General features: G+C 41.6%; 1 protein-coding gene across 1 annotated transcript in view; it reads left to right on the forward strand.

Moving 5' to 3' along the window:
• Nucleotides 1-23,325, forward strand: part of COL4A6 (collagen type IV alpha 6 chain) — a 139,473-nt gene that overhangs the window by 80,772 nt on the left and 35,376 nt on the right. The window contains exons 4-13 of the mRNA XM_055818145.1: nt 7,071-7,205; nt 9,305-9,349; nt 15,094-15,210; nt 17,722-17,790; nt 19,263-19,298; nt 19,728-19,790; nt 20,253-20,288; nt 20,427-20,468; nt 21,333-21,425; nt 22,462-22,515. Of these exons, the coding sequence (XP_055674120.1) occupies nt 7,071-7,205; nt 9,305-9,349; nt 15,094-15,210; nt 17,722-17,790; nt 19,263-19,298; nt 19,728-19,790; nt 20,253-20,288; nt 20,427-20,468; nt 21,333-21,425; nt 22,462-22,515 (690 nt within the window). The remainder of the gene's footprint in view (nt 1-7,070; nt 7,206-9,304; nt 9,350-15,093; nt 15,211-17,721; nt 17,791-19,262; nt 19,299-19,727; nt 19,791-20,252; nt 20,289-20,426; nt 20,469-21,332; nt 21,426-22,461; nt 22,516-23,325) is intronic.

Below are 23,325 nucleotides of genomic sequence, written 5' to 3' on the forward strand. Positions count from 1 at the left end.
TTTTTTAGAGATTAGGCACCAAAGACTTGAAGGAGAGAAGATGAACTGAGGTTGCAAAAGACCATAAAATCTCATAAACCACTCAAATCTTTGGCTGTGCTATGCTCTTTTGTTAAATAAAAAAAATGCTTAGTTCATAAGTAAATTGAAGTCAGTTAGACCTCACTTGCTGCAGCATTTTTGCTAAGATTTCACAATCGTGCAATCCATCCTTTCAATATAAACCCTATTTTTTTGGAATGGTGATGAGTGTAATGTAATGCCAGAGCTCCGTGAGGTGTGGGAGCGGTTCCTGCCTACTGTAACTCACCTCCTCATTCGTGCCTCATTTCCTCAGTTGCCTCTAAGTCAGGTTTAAACACGTGCATGATTTCAGAGTAGAGCCAGTTGTCAGTCTCATATGCTGTCTACATGAATTCCTGTCCATTTGTGTAGGAACTGAGCGTTTCCCTTCCAGTTTAAAACACAAAAAGGCCCTAAAGATGTCAGTCAAGCTAGAAGAAAATCCTTTGCCTGTGGCAAGTGGTGAAAAACTCATCTCTGATGAGGATGTAGCACCTGAGCCTCATGGCCAATTAGCTTAAACAAACAGTGGGTAAATGGGGATTCAGGGTGATCGCCTCTACTGAGATGATGCTCTGGGATGCAATTCATCAGTATCTAGTCTCTGAAAACTGTGATAACGGTTTCATGCAGTTTTTTGCTGAAATAAAGGCATAATTCTGAGTGATGGTCATGAAACGGGCAAGAAAATGTCATTCAAATATACACCATAGCTCCTTAAAAATAAGCTTTAACTCATTTTCATACAACAGTTATTCATTTAATTGAAATGCAAGGTAGGACATCACTATGGTTTGTAAATCCTGCTGCTTGTTCTTTATTTTAAAAAATCCCTGTGATTAATATCTTTTTATTTCTGTAGTGCCAGTCTTGCTGTATGATGCTCAGTGTTAGATGTGGATCCCCTTCTCTCTAGGGTGCAGTGCAGGAAAGCTGTCTCCTAGCCAGTGCATCTCTCACACAGATGTTACAACCCACAAGTGACTTTCGCTTACTTTCATGTTATCTGTGTTCTCTGTGGCCTGGAGCCTTCCCACATGCTCTTACTTTCTTATCTCTAACTTGGACATTTCAGTACATCAAAGCAAAAAAGCAATCTGAGTTAAGGTCATCCTTTAACTCTCTCACACTTTCTTTTAAAGTAGTTATGATGTATAAAATGGAATAGTTACTTAAATTTAACACTAAATCCCTTCTGGCATTGTCCGTGGTGGGGAAAAAGTATATGGTCTCTTTGTATGCTACAAATAGAAGTAGCAAATATGGGGAATTGATTGAATCGGGATGTTCCAAGAAAGTTTTTAACCGGAAATTGAGCATTCTAGAAAAGAAAGGTTTCAGAGATTTAAATATCCAATTTAAAAATAAAGATTTTTTTAAAAAAAGTCTAGGGTTTGTATGCCTTTTTATATTTATAATGTGGTAAAGCTTCCATTGCTACTTTAATTAAGTTACTGAAGGAGAGGATTCAGGAAGCAAATGATTTATGGAGTCAAATGTCATCAATTTTATTAAAGCACTTTAAAAATAGGGTGTAAACCCACATATATATATATGTATGTATATACATATATAAAAATGCACACACACATTTTTTTAATCGCCTACGTTTTGTACTTGTGATGATGTCTAGTCAGACATAGTGGAAATAACAGAAGTATTTTTTGACAATGGAGTTTATCACATGAACTAATTATTATGAGAAACAGCCTGCAGTTGCTCATTATTACATTAAAAGATTGCTCCTGAGATGACCAGAGCAGCCTTGACAGTCTGCAGTGTGGGCATGCGAAGTGCTGCTTTCCATAAACAGAAAACTTCTAAAATGAATTATGATACTAAAAATTTAACATGGTACAGGAATAATTTGTCTCTTTTCTTAAGAATTTTAAAAAATTAATACCCTGATACCCTTCCTAAAAAACCAGACAACAACAAAAAAACAACCTACAAGAATTTTGGGAAGGCGATGAATGAAATAGGATTGTTGCAAGAATATTTTTTTCTGGTCCTTTATTTCTGTGTGTATATACAGTTTGGTGTATTCATCTCATGCTGTGTGGGTAAAAAGCTGTGTAGAGGAACAGTAAATCATATGACAGAAATAAAGAAGCCATTTTGAACAAGAATTTCTCTTAAGTTTTTAGAAGAAAACCTGAAGAATAATTTTAAAGTACAAAGCATTTTTCAGTAGGGAAAATAATTACTTACTCTGGAATGTGAGCAGGGCACTGGATACCTGACCTGTAATTTAGGAAAATAGTGAAGGGTTTTTCATCAGTAATTATTATTATTACAGTAGAACTGTGGGGCCCCAGTTGAGACCAGGACTCTCTTGTGCTAGGCACTGTGTATCTAGCCAGAGATAACCACTGCCGCAGGAACCTTGCAGCAAAGGCAGAGCAGACCAAAGAGGAGAAGGGAGGAAAAGGAGGTAGAAAGTAGAAGTGGTTAGCCAAGGTCATGGTGCTCACTACGGGACAATGCTGCCTTGCACCGATAAATCTCCTGTAGATGCTTCCTTCATTCAGCGTGAGTTGAGTCGTGTATCGCTTTTTATAATGTGGCATCCCATGGCCCTGATTGACATGAGTAATGCCGTTTGCCTGTGTGAAAGAGCATCTCAAAGGATCAGTCCATTGTACAAGCTATCCTGTACAACCTGGGATCCAGGTACACAGGTCTTCCTTGAAAGTTTCAGGCTACGTTCTGCTCAGTGTGTGCAGTAAATGAGGAGATGCATTTTTAGGGCTATAATGATTTAATGATTGGCTTTTTGATTTGCCTTAATGTAATCAACCAGTTATAAGATGCTTCAGACTACAAATCATTTGCTTATGAAGTAAATCTTTGTCACTAGCAATATTTTGTGTCAAGAGAGCATTTTTTATGGGGGAAATAACGGATGAAGAAGTAGAAAACATAAGACCCTTTTTATAAAATGTGGTTGCTGAATTCTCATAAAGAGGGAACTATGTGTTAGTTTGAGAAAACATGAATATCCTTAAATTCAATTGGTCTTTTCATACACCGGACCTTAATTTTGCTTAGAAAAATAATAATGCTTTGCTGCTTGAAATATGGCAGTCTATGAATTTACTAACTGAAGTAGGGATCAATTCTGCCCTACCTGATTAGTAGTATTCTGCTTAGTTACTAGCCCTGCTAAACTTACCTCACATTTGTGAGTTCCAGTATCCTTTTTTGGTGATGAATCACTGAGCTAGTATTTAGTAGTGAGTGGGACTAGTAGAACAGTCCCCCAAGTAAGCAAGCACGCTTTTTTTTTTCCTTTTTGTCCCTGAAATAAGGGGCATGTTCGGTGGTTCCATACCACTGCTACGTGTGTTCCTTTGCACAGCGACAAATCAAATAGATTTACACTTTATTCTCCAAGCTCACAGAGGCAATGGGGAGAAAAAAAAAAAAAAAGAATGTTTGGAATTTGCAGTGCTACGTGTGGCAGCTCTGCTTCAGTGGGCGAAAATTTATGTGGGGTATTAGTTGGCAAAAGGGGTATGGACAATAGAGAAACTGTAATGTATTTGATTGTGTAGCAGTAGAGAGGCCCCATCGTTACCCACCATACCGGCCTTTCCTCGTGACACCCTGGGATGCAGATGCATTGAAAAGGGTGAAGGGAAGAAGGCACATGTTGCTGAACCTTTTCCATCTTGAAACACACTGCCATCAAATTGCATTTTCAGGCCATTTTGGTTTACTGCCTTCTACAGTGGGGCGATTCAGAAGGAATGGGAGGTTCCTATCCCAGCCATTTTTTCCTCTTGGTTACCACACACTGAGAATGGAAACCTGAATGTCTGGGACATCTCTGTATTTTTAGCAGATTACAATGGCTGAGCACCTAACAGAGGTGCATATGACTCATCCTGAACTTGTGGCATAAACTTGGTCAGAATCCTGAAATTATCTATGGAAATGCCATGGTGTATCAAGAAATAATGCCATTTTTTTACCAGCGTTGTATTCGTTACAGAGACATGGGCATCTCATTTAGTGCTGCTTGGGTAGTAAAGGCCTGGTGCACGAGTAAGTTTGAGAATGCAGGTCATGGTTTTGAAATATATGAAATTCTAACGGGCCTTTGAGAAAACATTCACCAGTCACAGTAATTTCATAGACTTTACCCTTGCTTGGTGTTATGAGCGTTCTTTACTTTCCCCCTTTTTAAAAACGGTTGTAATGCGGCCAGGAAAACAAAATGATACCATTTGTGTTAATTACTCATGGCTTTTCTACAGACTACTGGACTACATATATTAAAGAATAAAGATTAAAAATAGGGAGCTCTGTTGATTCACTGTGGTTTCGGTTTGATGTAATCCACATTTTATGTGTAAGTTTGTCCTCCCTGCTGAGAGATGCTTTATTCTTTTTATCTTTTGGATAAGTAAGAGCAACCTGATGCCAAAGCATGGTAAAGACAAGGCACTTAACTTTTTACCGCAAGGTAAACTCATTGAGGTCAAACAGTAGTTCCACCTGGGGCTGAACCCTGGAAGTTTACCTTGTGGTAAAACCTGAGCCTTCATTGTGCTTTTATCCGGGAATTGCTCCTGCAAACCACAGCACTGCTCTTTATAATGCTTTTGTCTTGGGACAGTTCATGGGAGTGCTACTGAGTGACGAAAAATGCTGCTTTTTTAGCAGTGGAGGCAAGTCCTTTGTTTCAGCATAGAAAACATGATTTCCATCCACATAGACTTCAAAAGAAACAGTAGGGATTCTTGAGAGCCTGATTATCATGGCATAATCACATTATCAGAGAGATTAGAAGCACTTTACTGTGTCTTTATGGTTTAGTGACACTCTAAGGCACTGAAAAAATCTTAAAGTGCTGTTAAAATCTTTCTTGTAAGGCACTAATGCAAAAGGGAAAGAACATGTTTGATTCTTCTGTCAGAGAGCTGCAAAACTGAACACAAGCAGAATGTGTAGTTACTGGTCTTTACTGTCTCATCTAGATGTATTTCTCTCCAAGTGACCTGCAGCAAAGCAAAACAAAAGCCTCCTAAAATTGTAATTCCTATCGGTTCCAGTCATTGTGAAACACTGTCATTAACCAGACAATCAAAGTAATTGAATACAGAAGTGTTAGCAATTCGAACAAGTGAAGAATTCACACTGGGTTTTCTCTAGAAACCTTGGTGGACTCTTGGATGCCGTGGCTTTGTGGGTGGTGGCTGGCTCTAACAGTAACGTGCCAGTTTTGAGGGTTTGTCTCCACTGCTGTGTTGCCTTGAGGTAAACAGTCCACAACCCATGTCTTTTGAGATGTTGTCTGAAAGACTCTGAATAGCTTGTGACTAAGGGAAGTTAAAAAAGTAAAGCTGGGGCTGCAAGTGAGAGCAAAGCATGTGATTTTCGTAACATTACTTGTTTTGTACGGTTGCCAAGGACCACTGAAGATTTGGGGATTAATGTTATGATCATATGGTTTCCCAATATAAAGGATTCCATTGATAATTAGCCCAGAGTGAAGAAAGCTAAAAATAATAAACAGAAAAGCCTTTTCAGATGGGAGTCTGTACCTCTGGAAGTGCACGGTATGGACAGTGTCTAGACAGAAAAGGTATGAAATAGAAAACATGCACTTGACCTCAGTTGAAAGGCCAGGTTGAAACAATCACAACAGAAAGAGCGACACAGGGGCATTGCTGTGCTTTAAAAGAAAACTGCTCCAGCACAGAAGAAGCATAGACTATGGGAGGAGATGTTTTAGCCTAAACGGGTACTAAAACTGATCCTGGAAAAAGAAGTTTCAAAATCAGTTACAGGTTGTTTCACTTTGATGATTAACGTGTAAAAATGCATTTTTAAATTAACTCTAAAGTCTTTTACCTGCCAAGCCATGGAGTCAGGACTTTGTATGTCTCCAGCTGAGATTACTAAAACACTTGCAGCAGGGAGCTGCATTCCTTCTGTTTTAAGGAGTTAGGGAATAGAAGGGAAACACACTGCCATGGACATGAGTGTAGAGGAGAACTGAAAGGAGGGTGGGTTTGTTTGGGTTTTTTTAACTTCCTCCTGCATTCTATATCTTTTAATGTAAGGCTTGATTCTTTGCGTGGATAACTTCATGGAATCCAGCCTGTCTTGCTAGTAGAAAGCATAGCCCTAAACCTGCCATTTTCTACTGATACTTTGGGACCTGAGACTGTTGATCTCTCTCCAATTCTTTCTAAACAATCCAAATGAAAAGTTGAAAAATGTTAACACAAAACTCTGCGTTAAGCGTTCAGCTGCCAAGAGGCAGCTTCTGAGGTTAATAAAAAAATCAAAGCACCTACAGCAAATTTTTTTAAACATTGGCTTGTTTCAGAAGGCAGTACCAGGCTACTCTGCACATCCACGCAGCGCTAGAACAATGGAAGTTCATCAGTCCGACGTGAATCTCTGCAGTTGTAGAAAACGCTGCCATCTTCGGGCACTGCTCACTCATTGCACCCTTCTTTCTGTGCTCCAGAAATCAAAATCCACAGCCCTGACTATAAGCTAACCAGGAAAGCACAGTGCAGTCGATCCCAGCGTTGAGCCAACCATTGTACTAGTCTCAAATACTCGATAAACTGTGCCTTCTGACTGCATGTGACCCATGCACTTCTTGCATTTTGCCTTATCTTTTTGTTGTGCTTCATTTAATGCATAAACAAAACCTTTTTGCACTTTGCAGCTTGGAAATAGAGGTGCAAACTCAAGAAGCAGCAGCCAGTTTGATCTCAAAACACTTGCTTTCCCCTGTTCCTTCCTACAGCAATATAGGTAGTAATAAATCTTTCAGGAAAAAGAGGAGATTTCTTGGTATTACTCACGACTTAGCTGAAATAACCTCTGAAGATTCTTAATCTGAGAATGTACAGGGAAAACTTTAGGATGTCCTAGCTACCCTGAGAGATATCAAATTGCATTAAAGATTGAGTTGGATAGAGTAATTACAAAGGAGTTTGTGAACATGATGCATCTACTTATTTTTTATTGTATTTTAGGGTCGACCAGGACCTATTGGGCTTCAAGGACCAATAGGTGCACCTGGATTCACTGGCCCAGAAGGTCTGCCAGGAGCAAAAGGTGAGAGAGGAGCAGTGGGCCCCCCTGGACCAGCTGGACAGAAGGGCGACAAGGTAGGCTCAATGGTGACTTTTCTGTCCCTCCAATAGATCTGTGGCCTTGCCTATATTTTTGAATGAATAAAGATAATCTTGGACTATCTGCCCAGGGGTAAGAACACAACAGCATTTCATCAGTGTCTTTAGAGAATCCCCTACTTTTATTTTTGATTGAGAATACAGTTCCTAAAGCTGCTGAACATTGTAGCCATCCTGGTGCATGAACCATAGTCAAATGAGTATTGCTGTTGCAAGCAGTCTTTCAGTTCGCGTGCCATGGGATAAATGGGGTTTACTCGCACTACAGAATCATAGAATCATTTAAGTTGGAGAAGACCTTTGAGATCATCAGGTCCAACCGTTAACCTAACAATGCCAAGTCCATCACTAAAACATGTCCTTAAGCACTGCATCTGTGTGGGAACACTCCCAGTTCCCTCAGCTGCAGCTCACAAGACTTGTGCTCTAGACCCTTCACCAGCTTCATTGCCTTCCTGCTCCAGCACCTCTGTGTCCCTGTTGAAGCGAGGAGCCCAAGACTGAACATGGTGTTGGAGGTGCGGTCTCACCAGTGCCAAGTGCAGGGGGACAAGCACTTTCCATGTCCTGCTGGCCACGCTGTTCCTGACACCAGCCAGGCTGCTGCTGGCCCCCGTGGCCACCTGGGCACAGGGCTGGCTCCTGCCCAGCCGGCCCAGCCAGCCCCCCCAGCCCCTTTCCCGCCGGGCACCTTCCCAGCCCCCTGCCCCAGCCTGCAGCGCTGCCTGGGGCTGCTGTGCCCCACGGGCAGGGCCCGGCACGGAGCCGGGTTGAACCTCACACAACCGGCCTGGGCCCCTCGCCCGGCCTGCCCAGACCCCCGGCAGGGCCTCCTGCCCCCCCGCAGGGCAGCACTGCCCCAGCCTGGTGTCCTCCGCAGACCGGCTGGGGGTGCGCTCAGTGCCCTCATCCAGGTCATCGATAATGATACTAGACAGAACTGGCCCCAGTACTGAGCCCTGGGGAACACCATGGCTCTCTGTGTTCAGAGAGACCTGGAACTGGTTCCTGTGTAGAAGATCCTGAGTTGGTATCTAGAAAAGCAAAAGTAATGTGCACAATTAAGAAAAAGACAGATAGTTTGGGTACCAGGACATGCAGAGCAGAGTTTCTTCCATGTTTTCCCAGCTACTGATAGGTGAGCTAGTTAAATGAAAACTAGCTCAATTGTACTTTCATATGCTGTAGTTACACCCCCTTCTCATAAGACAAAGAACCAAGTAAACTGAACATGATGGCAACGAAAGTCATTGCTTTGGTGTCGCATTCACCTAAAAGGCAATGGAAGATTCAAAACAAGGACTGAGTGCCAATATGAGTGATGGCATTTTCATAATTGTAGCAGATAACACTGAAATCCTTAAACCCAGATTCTGGAAGGCACAGAAACCCAGGATAGGAACTGCCCTTTAATGATTGGAAACAATTTCCTTGCACTGCTGTTTCTATCCATTTAAATGGATACATATGCAATACCAACGTGCATTCTATCTCTTTATCCTTCATGGAAGCAATATACTTTACCTTTCCAAAGGAAGAGCAGTTTAATCTGGATATTCTGCTTACACAGTCTGTTTTGCTACTATCCAGAGCAGAGCAGCAGAACCAAGAGAGTGGTAATTACTTGCAACTTAGCCAGGGGTGGTCTGATGTTAATACTGTGGTCTGCACATCCCTGGGTGGTGCTATCCAAGTGTAGACAGAAAAACTCCTAAGTCCTGTTGAAGCTCTTGGAAGGTCAGGTGTGATACTGAGAATTAAGCATATACTGGATTGTTTATTTTCCTGGCATCTTGTTTTCCCCAGATGTGCAGTAGGAGACTATATTTTAACTTTAAATTGCCTGATTAAAACGTTCCTGAAACACTCATTTGGCATCTAGTCAAGCTCAGATGCTCAAGTTCCTGTCTTCACTGACCCCTGCGATCAGAGAGGATCTGCATTAAATAGTTTGCTCCTTTTGGTTTTGAAAGCTAAAGTCCATCACCAGAAGTGTCGGAGCAAGAAGCATCTCACAGGTAACTGAAATACACAGATTGATGAAGTGAAATATAACATATACTCTTTTTCTTCAGGGCCCAATGGGAGTTCCAGGATTTCAAGGCATCAATGGGATCCCGGTAAGTTTGCGTATGTAAATATAAATCACCAGAATGTTAGTCACAATCAGAAGCACGTAAGCACAGTGAGACTGTCCTAGCACATGAATGGTGTATCTCACAAGTGCTCACTTCTCCCTGGAGAGAAATGGCCATGTTTGTTAGTCCACATGGTGATTCCGTTCTGTTTTGTAAGAGGTTTGGATCCTGTTATGGAAAGATAGGAGGTTGATAAATCTCAGGAAGGGAGCCTGAGTTACACAGGGATCCACTGCATCATTGGTAAGCTTTTCTTTCAGCACAGTGTTCTGTCAGCACCATGTCTAGAAAACACTGTATCATAAAATCATAGATTTGAGGACTTGAAAGGGACCTCAGACAGTCAAATGGGCATGGTCAGCTGTGCTTCAGGCCATTAGGTGTTTCCTAGCCAATTCTTAAAACCTGCTGATGATGGAGACTGACTTCTTTGTTAGAAAAGCTTTGCTAATGTCTAGCTTCAGTCTTTCTTTCTGCTTTCTCTTAAACCTCTTAGTTCACATCTTACTCGTCATGGACACAGAGAGCAGATTGTTCCCTTTTACTTTGTAGTAGCCTTCTTGCATGTGATAACTGTTATTAGGTCTCCCTTAATCTTCTTTTGCTATGATGTGAATGAAAACAGTGATTAGAGCTGAGGCCCTCCAGAGAATCCTTGCTTCTTTCTCCACTAGGTGCTAGTTCTGGTTTAGGTCTAAGCCTTTCAGAAACGTAAGACAGGAAAGAGAAATTGCTGCATTTTCCAGGTGGTAGGTGTAGGTGGCCATTTTCCCTGGCCATCAGGATTTTTTTTGTTTGTTTGTTTCATTCTTTGGATCTTTAACATTCTAGTGACAGTTGTTTCCTTTCAACAAATGATGTGCCTAGAGTGTTTTGACCAGCTTTCTTCTGCTTTGGTGTTCCCCGAAGATGTTGTACAATTTACCTCAGGGGAGTTTTAGCTGGGCCAGCTTTAGAAGTTGCTGCAGACTTCCTTGCTCACTCTAAACTATTCAGCTCATCCTGCTTTCTCCTTCTGGTATTAGAATTCTTTTTCTTTTCTTGATGACATTTTTCCATCTTCTGTATCCTTGTGTCTTCAGACTATACTCATGCTCTTTCTCATCTTCTCTATTTCCTCAGCTGGCCAAGAGCTTCAACAGTTGAGCCATGTTTTCTTACTTCCTATCAAAAACTGAATTGTTTTGAGGTATTGGCTGAAAATGCACATTTGGCCCTGTAAATGAGCCTGCTTGATTCCAGTTCCTTCCTGGCCCTTGTCCTTCTCTCCCCCTCTGCTCATCCTTGCCTGTTTTCTCTCCTGCTCTACTCCCTTGCTGCTGTTTTTTTCTTTTCCCACCAGCCAACTCTCTAGCTCTGAAGAGAACAAGCTGTTCCCATAATACTTAATTTAATTGAACACACTGTGGGAACATGCTGTTCTCGGGATACTTTTTCAGATGAGGCTCTGGAGAAAGGGGATTCCCAACAGTGAGGGGAGGCAGAGATACAGCAACAGCCATTGCCAGGTAGTTGGCAGCAACAGGCATTCCAAGGAGTAGGGGAGGTAAATGAGAGGATTCAAAGCCTCCAGCATATGCAGACCTCTCTCTGCTTTACAGTGTTCTGCAGGTGGGCTCATGGGAAAGAGGCAGGTTTTGCTGGTCATAAACAGCAAAGTGCTCACTACTGTGAGTCTTCTGTGCGACCGTTGCAGGACAGAATAAGGGGGAAGGGCAGCTAGTTTGTACTGTTTATGTTCTAGCCATTGTGATAAATACTTCTATTCTAGGGTGAAAATAGCATCCCTCACTGCTTGAGAAAATATTTATGCTTTTGCCAGTTGCATTTCAGGATAAGGGAGTAGCTTAGGTTTGTTGTGAAATTTTTATGAACATATGTACATCATATGGATGGATGAAATGCAGAGCAAAGGAGAGAGAGCACGTGTGTGCTGATGCGTGTAAAAGAGAAGTAAAAATGTATTGCTATCTCTGCACAAGAATTAACATGTAAATACAAAGAGGGATTCTTCATGCTAACATGGGCAGGTATTTTAGTCATGACCAAAGGACTGTAAGGCTGTGATTCAGAGGGGAATCCCACTATTGACCTTAAGGGAAGTGGTGTTCCACAGAGTTCCTTCCCTGGGCCAATGCTGGTGGCAAGTGAATCATGTTGTTGCAGCTGGCCTGCCTAATCCCTTTAACCTAGTAAATACAGCAGCTACATGTGTTTATTGCTAGCCTTTCACGTCACACTGTAGAAGAAACTCTCAAATCCTTAGCCCTGCTCGGGAAGTTTATTTTTTCCTGTAGGACAAGATTCAAGGACACCTGGCAAAGGCTGGAACTGGAGATGGGAGATGTATATAGCCTTTCGTGAACTATCCAAGGAAATACTTCTATGAAAAGTGAGCCCTTGTCTGTACCATGAAAGCTAGAGCTACATGGAGAGACAGAGTTCTCTATTCTGTGACCCTTCTAGACAAAACATAAGCACTTGGTGATGGCTGTAAAAAGACCGCTTTGCCATAGCAATCCATGAAACTGCGTAATCAATTAGTTTTGTGTTCACTTTTAATTGCATTTGTTTCCCTGTTTTTAAGTATTTGTTGAGCTCTCCTGTTGGGATCACCTTTGTGCTGTTTGATTTAGAAAAGAGGCCCCCTGGAATCACAGTGTTAGTATATGAGCAAGAGTCAGATAAAGCAAGTGCCTGGATGAACAGTTCAAGTTTCTTTATCTGTCTCAGAGGGAATGTCTCCTTTTGTGAGAGCAGAGAGCACAAGCAATCTCTCCAGCCTGTGTTTTAGCTCAGATCTGTGAACAACTCACCCTGCCATGTATAAGTAAAGCCTGTAAAAGCCTTCTGCCTTAGTCAACTGAGGTGCTCGTGCTGAATTGGCACATCCGCCAAACAGGAATGGGAGGAGGTGAGAGCAGTGAAACTATTAACCACCAGGTTTCAGGTCAAAACTGCTCTTTAAATCAGTATTTTAAATCCCTGGGGGAAAGGTTCATTTAAGCCAGAACGTTACAGCTCTCAAGGAAGTCAGTTGTGGGTGCTCAGTATCTCCTCAAGTAAGGTTCTTAAAACAAAACATTGCAAACTGTGATAGCAGGATAGCTAGAAAGTAGGAAATCCTGTGGATGTTTTTCCCTAAAGCAAAAGAGACAGCGGAGGGGTGTGTGTCTGTGTCATGCTTTGGCTCAGAAACACAGACATGGATGCCGTGGGACTAAGTGACGGGAACACAGATTTATTTCATACACATAAGAAATCACTGTGGTCAGCAAACTTTATGTCCTCTCCTTGTGAGCCCTTCTCACATATTAAGAAGATACCAAAATCCTTTGGGCCACTTGCAGGCTGTGTTGGTCCAAGAGTTAGGAGATCTCACCCAAAGTGTTTCCCAAGACATGAGGCCACCAGTCAGCTGCCTGCCATGGGCTGGCTGTTGGCCAGCACTAAAGGCTTAGCGCTTGGCTCCCTGTTGTCCAGCTCTGAGGGGCAGATGTTGGCCATTCAGCTTCACTAAATCTTGCAGCTGGTCACCTTATGTTGTAACCAGATACATGTGCACTTGTCCCACGTAGCTTCTGGTTTCGTTGGTGCTGTGAACAAAGTGAAAGACCTGGTAGACACTGGCCACTCTGGCCTCCCTCTGCTGTTACAGCCTGTCCTGTCAGAAACTTGCTGCTCTTGGCTATGACGTTCCACATGAACGGAGGAGGTGGGCTGCCACTGATTTGTTCCAGCTTCGGGAACCAAATGAAATAGTTTCTAAGAGACAAACCTAAGTGGCACTTAATTGGTGCTTCAGCCTTCTCCTGTCACTTTACTAGGGCCTGGCAAGTCCCTGCTTGAACACCATGTGAGTGTTTTGACAAATCGTCAGGGCAACTGGTGCTATGTATGCAGTGATGCCTGATGCTAATGGTTTAAGATGACTTCATTCCATGTCCTGAGGCCTTGTTTAATCTCAAATTTATACTTGTCTGGGTGAGCTGCCGTGATCCTGTAGTGGAGACACACTTCACATTCATTCACTTTGCACCTTACTGACTGACAGAGAGCAGATCTGGGCTTTCTCCCCTTCTCTCCATTTTGTTGGCACAAATTGCAAAGCAGTTGCCAAATGAGCTGGACCAAGGAACTCATCTGGCTGAAAATTAACCTCATTAAGAAACAGCACAGTTATTTCTCTGCTGTATTGGTTTCCTGCTCCAACTCGCCTATTCTGCCTGTGTCTGTGCCAACACAGGGAAAAGGTAGGTGTGAGTAAGCAGGAGTGTGCAATGGCCCTCCTGGCAACAGCTGAGACCGGTGATCAGCTTGAGTATTTACGTAATTACGGCCTAAGTTGCTCTGCATCCTTGGGAAAGTCACTGCTACTGTGTGCTCCAGCTTCATATCCGTAAAATGAAAATTATAGCATTCCCACATTTTTGCAAGGCATTTTAAGATCCTTAGATAAAAGGCTTTACGTTACTGCAGAGTTCTTATTGGGTTTGGTCAGAGCATATGCTCTTGGCTTGGACTGGGAAGACCTTTTGCATCACACATGTGTTTTGTTTTAAGTGTCAGGCATGAAGAATTGTTAATGTTCTGCTTTATCTCCGTTTTATCCATGTTTATTTTTTTTACTTTCCTAGTGTGAGTCATAACTTGTTTAATGCCATATCTTAAGGATGAATCTTTGGGATCAAACAAACGTACTGTTGGGATGAGTCAAGATCAGGGTGTACAGAGGGGAGGGGGAGAACTGTCAGTTACTGATACTATCTCCATAAGTTTCATTTTAATTCCTGCCACAAAATGCCACCTTTGAGTGCCACAGAACTCATTTCTATGAGAAGGGTAGAATAAGGAGCTGCTTGAAACCTGGGCAGTGTGGCTGACAGTTCTGCCTTTCCGTGTTTTGCCTACACACAGCTGTATGACACTGAAGAATAAGTAACTATAGTCTCAAACTTTGATCTCCTTTGCACCGGTACCATGCTGAATAACTCCAGTCAAATTAACAGAGCTATACTAGGGCTAAATATGTGTGAAATCAGAATTAGGTACACTTACATTCTACTCTGCTTGATTAATAATGGACCATTACAAATTCAGTCTTTTAAATGCTGTTAGTTTAATTGAGTCTTTCTCCCAGTTGCTTTGCCTAAGATTTTAAGTTTAATATAACAAGAAAAGCTGTTTTGCCTGAATGCCCGATGTTGGAGCTGTAACATCTGTTGAACTATTAAAGCAAAGAATCCACGCTGGAGAGGAAGAGAAGTCACTGAAACTTTAAGCAGACTGCAGTTATAAATGCTGAGTATTGTCAAGTCTGCCTCTGCCCTTGTTTTTACATGAGCAACTCCCATCCTGGTGTCAGGTGCACCCTCGCGTGCTGTTCTACACTGTGTTACGTGCCATATGTTTCAGACTGCGGTGGGATGAGTATTGCCCTTTTGGGACCTACTCATGCACAAGTTATGTACTTCAGGAAATTATCCCTTGGAGAAAAAGGTAATTAAATGAATGCAGCCAATGTTCTAGGATTGAAGCTTTGGGGAGGATAAACAATGCTGGCCGAAGAAGGTAGTTCTGTTGCAGTCTGCCATACGCTGAACTTGAGTGGGAGTTGTGTGTTTTGTTTTGTGTTGCCATTTGGAAGATATCAATTTTCTGGGGACAGTATTACTAATGAGATAATGTATCCTGTCAGTCATTCTCTCTTTTTCCCGTTTACACAGGGTCACCCTGGGCAATCTGGACCTAGAGGTCTGCCTGGCCTCGATGGCTGCAATGGTACCACTGGGAGTCCCGGCGTTTCTGGATCAGATGGGTTTCCTGGCCTGCCTGGGTTGCCTGTACGTCCCAACTTGAATGTGGTGTTCTGTAGTCACTAAGCTAGGATTTGCTTTTCCTGCCATTGTTGGAATAGTAACTCCCAAGTACTTGGGAAGAACCCTAATAACCATAAGCACTGTTAGAGCTCAGTATCATTTTCTTACTGAAATTCCACTCTGGGGATGATCCTGTGAATTCAGTATGCTCCCACACCAAGTTATACCATTGTCAGTGGCAGTATTTAAGCTAACACGGAAGAAACCATGATGAAGTTTTAAGAAACACAGTGTCAAACATCTTCCACCTGGCATGTTTCAAGTTAGTGGATGCTGCTTCAGGAAAGGATCTTACCACATGTTCAAGTCTATGTATCAAATATTGGATGCCTTCTTTCAGGTCTGAAGATAGTCAAAAGCTTCACTCTCACTGAGTGACAATAGGATTTACTTTTCCAGGGTACATGTTTTACTTTTGAAAACACTTTTCTATCAGATTGGAGTTTTATCTAGGCTGCATTAGACATCTTGAAGTTAAGTATCTTATCTATTCATCTCCCCTCTTACAGAGAATGGTACTTGTAAGAGCACTTCTCCCCATCTACCTCTCAGGGTGAAATGTCTTTGGAGATACCCATTTTTCTGCATTGACTGCAGAGGAAGGGGAGGTAGCTGGGTCATGTTTTAAGTGGATAGGGTTGAGTTTAAGAATGGATAGGATTAGTTTAAAGAACTCTACGCTTAGATGCTTTTGGGACTTATAGTCTTTTATAGGAGTGTGTGGTTATTTTTGAAGTGTAAGCAAAAAGTATTTGACTTGGTGTTAAATCATTTGACAAATTTTTGAATATTTGTTCACATTCAAAGCCTGATCTTACAAACACAGGTCATGTGACTAATTGTACATGTAATGGAATTCCTTTGCACGTATACATGAAGAAGAAGAAGAAAGCACAGCTGGCGGGTGTAAATGATGCCATTTATTTCAACATTTCTAAACTGTGCTAAGACATCTTTACAAGTTCTCCAGACCTGAAATTAATATGATGCTGAAAAATACAGAAACAGTAAGGTCAAATTAAAGTACTGTTTTCTAAACTGATTTACTTGTAACTGCTGCTCACATTTCTATTTTGTAATGCTTCTAGGATTACATTTTATCAAGAAAGCTGCTTGGATCAGCCAACCCCTCTCAAATTAATTTGGCAATTAAGTGAAATCATGTCAGATAAGTTGGATGAGATGATCAGATTAGAATGAATTGGGTAAATCTAGAATTATAAGGGCAGCTCTTTCAGATTCATGCAGTCTATCAGTTTTTTCTCTCATTAATTCTAAACAAAATTTGGTGATTTAATGTGTTAACAAGAGATAGAATCACAGACTGGTTTGGGTTGGAAGGGACCTGAAAGCCCATCTAGTTCCAACCCCCTGCCACAGGCAGGGACACCTTCCCCTGGACCAGGTTGCCCAGAGCCCCGTCCAGCCTGGCCTTGGGCACTGCCAGGGATGGGGCACCCACAGCTGCTCTGGGCAGCCTGGGCCGGTGTCTCACCACCCTCACAGTGAGGAATTTCTTCCTAATAGCTCATCTAAATCTCCCCTCTTTCAGTTTAAAGCCGTTGCCCCTTGTCCTATCACTACATGCCCTTGTGAAAGCTCCCTCCAGCTTTCCTGCAGCCCCCGTCAGGCACTGGCAGGCTGTGCAGGGTCTCCCTGGAGCCTTCTCCTCTCCAGGCTGAACCACCCCAACTCTCCCAGCCTGTCTGCACAGCAGAGCTGCTCCAGCCTCTGAGCATCTTCATGGCCCCTCCGGCCTCCCTCCGACAGGTCCGTGTCCTTCCTGTGCTGGGCCCCAGAGCTGCACGCAGCGCTGCAGGGGGCTCAGGAGAGCAGAGAGGCACAATCACCTGCCTCGACCTGCTGGCCACGCTGCTTTTGGTGCAGCCCAGGATACCTACCATTGGCTGGCTGGGCTGACAGCGCACATCGACAGCTCATAGTCAGTTTTTCACCCACTAATATCCCCAAGTCCTTCTCCTCAGGACAGCTCTCAATCCACTCGATCCATTGCCCAGCCTGTACCTGTGCTTGGGATTGCCCCAACCCATGTGCAGGACCTTGCACTTGGCCTTGCTGAACTTCATGAGGTTCGCACAGGCCCACTGCTCAGGCCTGTCACAGTCCCTCTGGGTGGCATTGATGTGTATATGACCAGGAGAGTTACACCATGTCAAACAGATTCAAATAGGATCTTAAAAGTTGTTGAAGGCCTAAGATAAAAGGGAAATCTAATATAAACAGGAAAATACCAGAGAAAATGTTTGCAGAACCTTGTTTTTCTAAAGCCGCAGGAAGTCTTAAGTTCTTATAATACCACAGCTCCCTTGACAAAGCTGCAGTGATACTTTTGCAGTTTAGTGGAGCCAGGTATTTGCCTTGTTCATTATGCTGAATGTAAATTCTTTCAAAACTAAATATTTTTTCCAGAAATTTATTTCTGACACTTCTTCTTTTTTTTTTTCTTTAAATCAGGGTCGTCCTGGCCCAAAAGGCCTTAAAGGAGAACCTGTTTTTGCTCAAGGCAGCCTTAAAGGAATGAAGGTAAGACTTGTCATCCCATAGGCAAAAATGCAGTACAAGAAACACTTATGTCCTACAGACTGCAGCACTGATGCTGCAGGTTAGATTGCTCATGATGCTAGACGTGGGTATGCTGGGTATATATGAACGCAGAGCTGTGAAAAAGGCCTTATGAGAACTTCAGTAATGACCACACAGAATAGTCTCAGAACTTGGAATTGCTTGGTCTTTGCAGAGTTCTTGTTCATCCCATACTGGGATGCTGGGACATTGCTCATCCTGTTACTGTTCAGTGTAGTTGCTGGTCCATCACTTGTCTCTGGAGAGCCAGCACCATTCGTTTGTGGTGTCGAACCATGGATGTGAGGAATTTCTTGTAAGCTTGTCTTGACTTATGTGAGGTAGCATGTGTGTTTCTAGATGCAGATGTAGCAAAGGGCCCTTGACCTACGCCTTGAACTTTCATGTAACTGATGTATTTCCATGTGCCAAGTTTGTTGAGATAACATCTCAGGAAACTCACATGTGCTTGTTAATATTTCTGCTGTGAGATCCCAGCTGCCTCCTAGCTTTTTTTGTACTGGGAGGTACCAGTAAGCAATCAGTCACATTCTCGGTTTAAATACATGAATATCATATCCCACTTAGAGTATTGCATCCTTTGCTGCTGTGAAGTCAGGATTTTACTCTCTCTCTAATAAGAACCTCACCCTGAAATGTCTGTATCAAGTCTGTAATTTTCTTTCCTATACAGAAAATACAAACGACGGAGAGACAATTTCAGTTTATTGTTCAGAACAGCGAATGCGTTCTTGAATATGCTTATATAAAAGATTTGGTTCTTTGTTGCCTTGAAACAAACACTCACCGCCTTACCATGGTTTTGATTTTTGCCAGGAGTACTAGGTTTGGAATAAATTTACAAAGGATTCAGTACCTCTTGTGGTACTGAATTCAGCAATGTTTAGCAGCCTCATGCTTCATTAAATACTGAAAATATTTTATTCTGTCATGTAAGCTGCCTCACACTGACTTTATTGGTTGAAATGAAGAACTTTTCTAAAATTCTACCCACATCATAAACACTCATAAAGTGGTAAAAGTTCAATAGATCTTTATTTCTTCAGTATTTATGGGAAGTACAGATAATTTGATATACTAATGATATACTTTTATGTATTTTTATAGTGGTTTTGTACTGGAAGTTTTTATAGTGTACTTTCCAGTTTTTTACAATTAATACAATTTTTTTTCATGCCACTTTAGTTTCTCTTGTTACCCATAAATAAACTGGTTGTAATTTCCCTGGAGGTTTGGAATCTTTCCATTACCCAATTGAAACATGGAAGCACAGGTGTCAAAATATTTTCCCATTTACGCTTGAGCTAATATTAACTAACAGCAAATATTGCTATTTTTACAAAACTTAATGTTCCTTATAGTTTGTTGCAATAAAATAGTGTAATTTTTACTTATGCATTTATAATTTTTAGGGAGAAAATGGTCTTCCTGGATTGGATGGAATTTCTGTAAGTCATTTAGTTTGGAGAATTATGATTTTAAAGAATATTAACTAGTTATTTTTTCTTGTATTGGTTCTCAAGGATGCTTTTCAAATTAGTGGGCCATGTATTTATATGTGTGACCCCAGTAGCATGAGCAATTCCAGCTTTGTAATGGTAGGAGTGGATCCACTTATTGGCAGGGGAAGTCAGATTTTTTGCTGTTATCTGCTCCATTTTTCATTTTTCAAATCAAACTGTCTTCTACCTTTGAACTCTGTAACTTTAATTTTCAAGATGCATTTGATAATATGAAATGGATTGTTACAGTATTTAAATCAACATACTTAATCAGGGGATATTACTTAATGTTTCCTGAGACTCACTTTGTCTTTGGTTGGGGTTTGATGGGGTAGGTGCTACACATTCTGTATTTTTCCTGTGTTGTTCTTATAGGGCCCAAAAGGTTTTCCAGGTCCTGTAGGTTCTGCAGGCCCTATAGGATTACCAGGTTTTCAGGTAAGAGACCTCAACTGTTGCACTTGTTGACAGAAAAGTTCAAATGTTGGCAGTTTTCCTTCCTTGTTTGTATTTGCATCATGACAATGAGCAAAAGCGTGTGTGCATCTAAAAGGAGTAGCACAGCTGACTTCAGGCGTAGGGTACTTGAACTTTGGTAGTTTAATCCCAAAAGGGAAGGCTCCTCTCTGGAGCAGTGTGCGGAGCAGCAGTCATCAACGAGGGTTCCAGCAAAGCCCTAAAGTGCTGTCTACAGACCCTACATCATACTATTCTGAGCACTTCCTCAGAGGGAATACACTGTTATAGATGTGAAGACTTGAAGATCATGTGTATCAGTTAATTTTGCTTTGGAGGCAAGAGATGAAAATTCAGGTACCACTGCAGATCCCAGCATTGCTCCAATTGTGTGTATCCTAATTAAGTCAAAAGAAATAAAATCTTGCTCTTGTTCACTTTTAGGGTCCAATGGGTCCCCCTGGGCCACCAGGTCCAAAAGTAAGTACCTACCTCTCCTGTCTTCCTTCTACACCTGCTTGTTGGCTTTTTTAACAGTGCTGTGGGCCTAGATGATAGTGATGCTGCTGTTGTGGTTGGTTTATTATTCATTCATCTTTTTTTTTTTTTCTCTCCTAGGGTAACATGGGACTAGGCTTTCAAGGAGAGAAGGGAGAAAAGGTAAGTGAAACTTATTCTGTTATGGAAAGAGCATGAGATAATACTCTAGTGTTCCATCATAGCTTGATCCTCTAGAAAGTTACTAGATTCTAGCATTTTCTTCTTTTCCTTTTTCTTTTCTTCTCTTGGACTGATTGACAGTCCAAATACTGAAGAGTCTTGCTGGTTTCTTATCTGCTGGTACACAAGAAAAGGATGGGAGCTTTCTCCAGATGAGGAAAAGGGAAAATCTCAATTAGCACAGCATTTTCATGGTTATTGAGACATGAGGTTATTAGACATCTTTAAATCTCTGTCTTTCAGTTTCTTTGGACCCTCAGCTCATGTATTGAATTGTTCTGCCGACTTCATTCTTTTTTGGCTTTCATAATATTCTTTGGGACAACTGATGTGTAATTTATAGTCTCACTATCCTAAATGGGTGTCCTGCAGTCTTTGTGAGAATTTACATTGGCATAATGGAGCTTCTTCTCAAAGTTCTCAGTGTGGGACTTGATCCTGCTGCTGTTAAAATTGGTTCTCAGCATTCTACATTTCTAATTGTTTATTGTCTTCTTTCATATTTCTTCCCAAAGTTTTTCTGGAGTGTTTTCCTGTTGATTCAAAAGCTGTACCTTTATTTTTTCCCCCTTGCCATGTTTTATATCCACAACTCTTCTGAAACAGATTTAATGCATTTTATTAATCTTAATTTTCAGTCTGATCTTTGGACTTCCATAACTGAAGTCCTGCGCCAGCATTCAGGCACACAGATATTATGTATGTGGGATATAATTAGAGTGGCTCTTTTCTGATTCACAAGCCATTTTCTTAGGATATCATACATGTTCTGCCTATGTTAATGGCTTCCTCTTCTGCCAATAGGGTGATGTTGGGCTGCCAGGCCCTCCAGGTCCCCCACCATCCACTGGAATACTGGAATTCATGGGATTTCCAAAAGGGAAGCAAGGAGAAAAGGTCTGTAAATTCAGTCTACAAACCCACCCCCTCCCCATGCTCCTTCATTCAGGGCTGAATGAAATCACTGGACAGTGAGAGCTGTTGTATTTCCAAATCAAAATGATTTTCTGAACTGGTTTAATCTGCCAGATGGCTATTGAATGAAAATATTCTTGGTTCCAAGCATTGTGGACCACTGGAGAATGCATACTCTCAGAAGGAGAAATCTGAAAGCTTTTTAAAGGTTTTCATCATTAATCCTAAAAATAAATGAACTGTAGTTCATTTCTGTTGGACCTGTGAAATTGTGTCAACTGAAGCAAAAAACCCAAATCCATTTAGAAAAAGAAATAAAAAGCTCCAGTTCTTTTCCTTTGGCTACGATGCACACTACTCTGAAATAATTGGATTTGTCTCCTTTACTTTGTTATCCTGGCATTTACTGAGACACATATTCATCAGTGTTTTTATGAAAGCTGTATGGATCTTGAGTTAAAGATTCCCTACACATCTGAAATTTAGGCATACTGAATTAATCCGGGACCTATACAGGCTGGTTTGGGAGCCCAGTCTGAGCTTGCCTAAGCCCCTGCATAAGTCATGAGAGATACAGTCTTACTTGGTGGAGTTGTATTAGTGGGAGGTGAGATTCAAACAAACACCATTCCTTTTGGCTCACTCTTGAATTTGTAAGCGGGATTGTGAAGACATTATATCTCATCATGTGTTTGCTGCTTTCCATGAAGTACTGTGCATGCTCCAATTCCCTGAAGATATGAAATGCTTCTAGTTTGACTTCTAGCAATGGAGGGCAGTAGAACAGCAGTTCCCAGGTGGTGGGATTTGAAGCCATGGGAAGTGGTCACAATCTGTTGCATGCACTGGCACTGTGCTGAGAGACACTATATCTGGCACGTGATGACACAAATCAAGTATACTTGCTGACAAATTACAAGGCCTTATTTTAGGAGTCAGAAGCATGATGGGTAGATTGGGAAAAGTCTTGCTTTCACAGGCACAATGATTTATTGTGTTTATCTCTTCCCCTTGTCAGGGTGAGCCAGGCCCCCAAGGATTCCCTGGAGCCAAAGGATTGCCTGGCATACCGGTAAGGGCAGAGGAGAGTTTTTAATGTGGGCCTAATGAGTTAGATGGTTCAACACACTCGGAATAGCTCACAAGGTCTCTACAGGAATTTCTAGAAAACACTTTGAAAATCTGATAAAAACATCCACAAGACTTTTTGAAGAGTGTAACTGTAATCTGAATGGATTTTGTAGAGAAGAGAACGCTGTCCTACTACAGAGGTTTACAAAGCAGCCATCATTTCAGTGCCTGGAACTGCGGTTTGCCCAGGACGCCTTCAAGCAGACGTACCCCTTGCATGGCCACTTGATGGCAATGTTTCTTGATGTCCCACAGACAGCTAGACATATTTTTAAAAAATCCCTTGGTTTTTTTTTTTTTCCTTTTAACTATGTTTAATCATTTTTTTTTTTTTGTTATTTTGCTTTAAAGTTGTAAAGCACATGCAGATCTTTCTGTCTGTCTCTATATAGCCAGTTTTAAAATGGGCTGTTTAACATTAGTGCTCATAAACTCAGGAATGTGTAGCATCTTCTCTGTATGAATCAAGGACAACAATTTATTCCTGGATTCCAGAGAACTATTTCCCAGCTTATAACCCTTTGTAAACACATGTTATTTTTATAATTTTAGGGAATAAATATTTTGTGGAACTTCTGACTAATAAGATAAATTGTTTGCCAGCTTCTTCAATGTACAGATGTTCTTAGTAGAAAGGCGTGCAAGAAAAACCTGTACATGAAGCACGGTTTGTTATTAGCCTTTCTGGACATGTTCCATTATGTGCATGTTTAGCTTTATGCATCACAAGAGGCCCATTGAAGCTGGTGGG

This window comes from Falco peregrinus, chromosome 13, assembly GCF_023634155.1.
Source record: "Falco peregrinus isolate bFalPer1 chromosome 13, bFalPer1.pri, whole genome shotgun sequence".
Classification (NCBI taxonomy): Eukaryota; Metazoa; Chordata; class Aves; order Falconiformes; family Falconidae; genus Falco; species Falco peregrinus.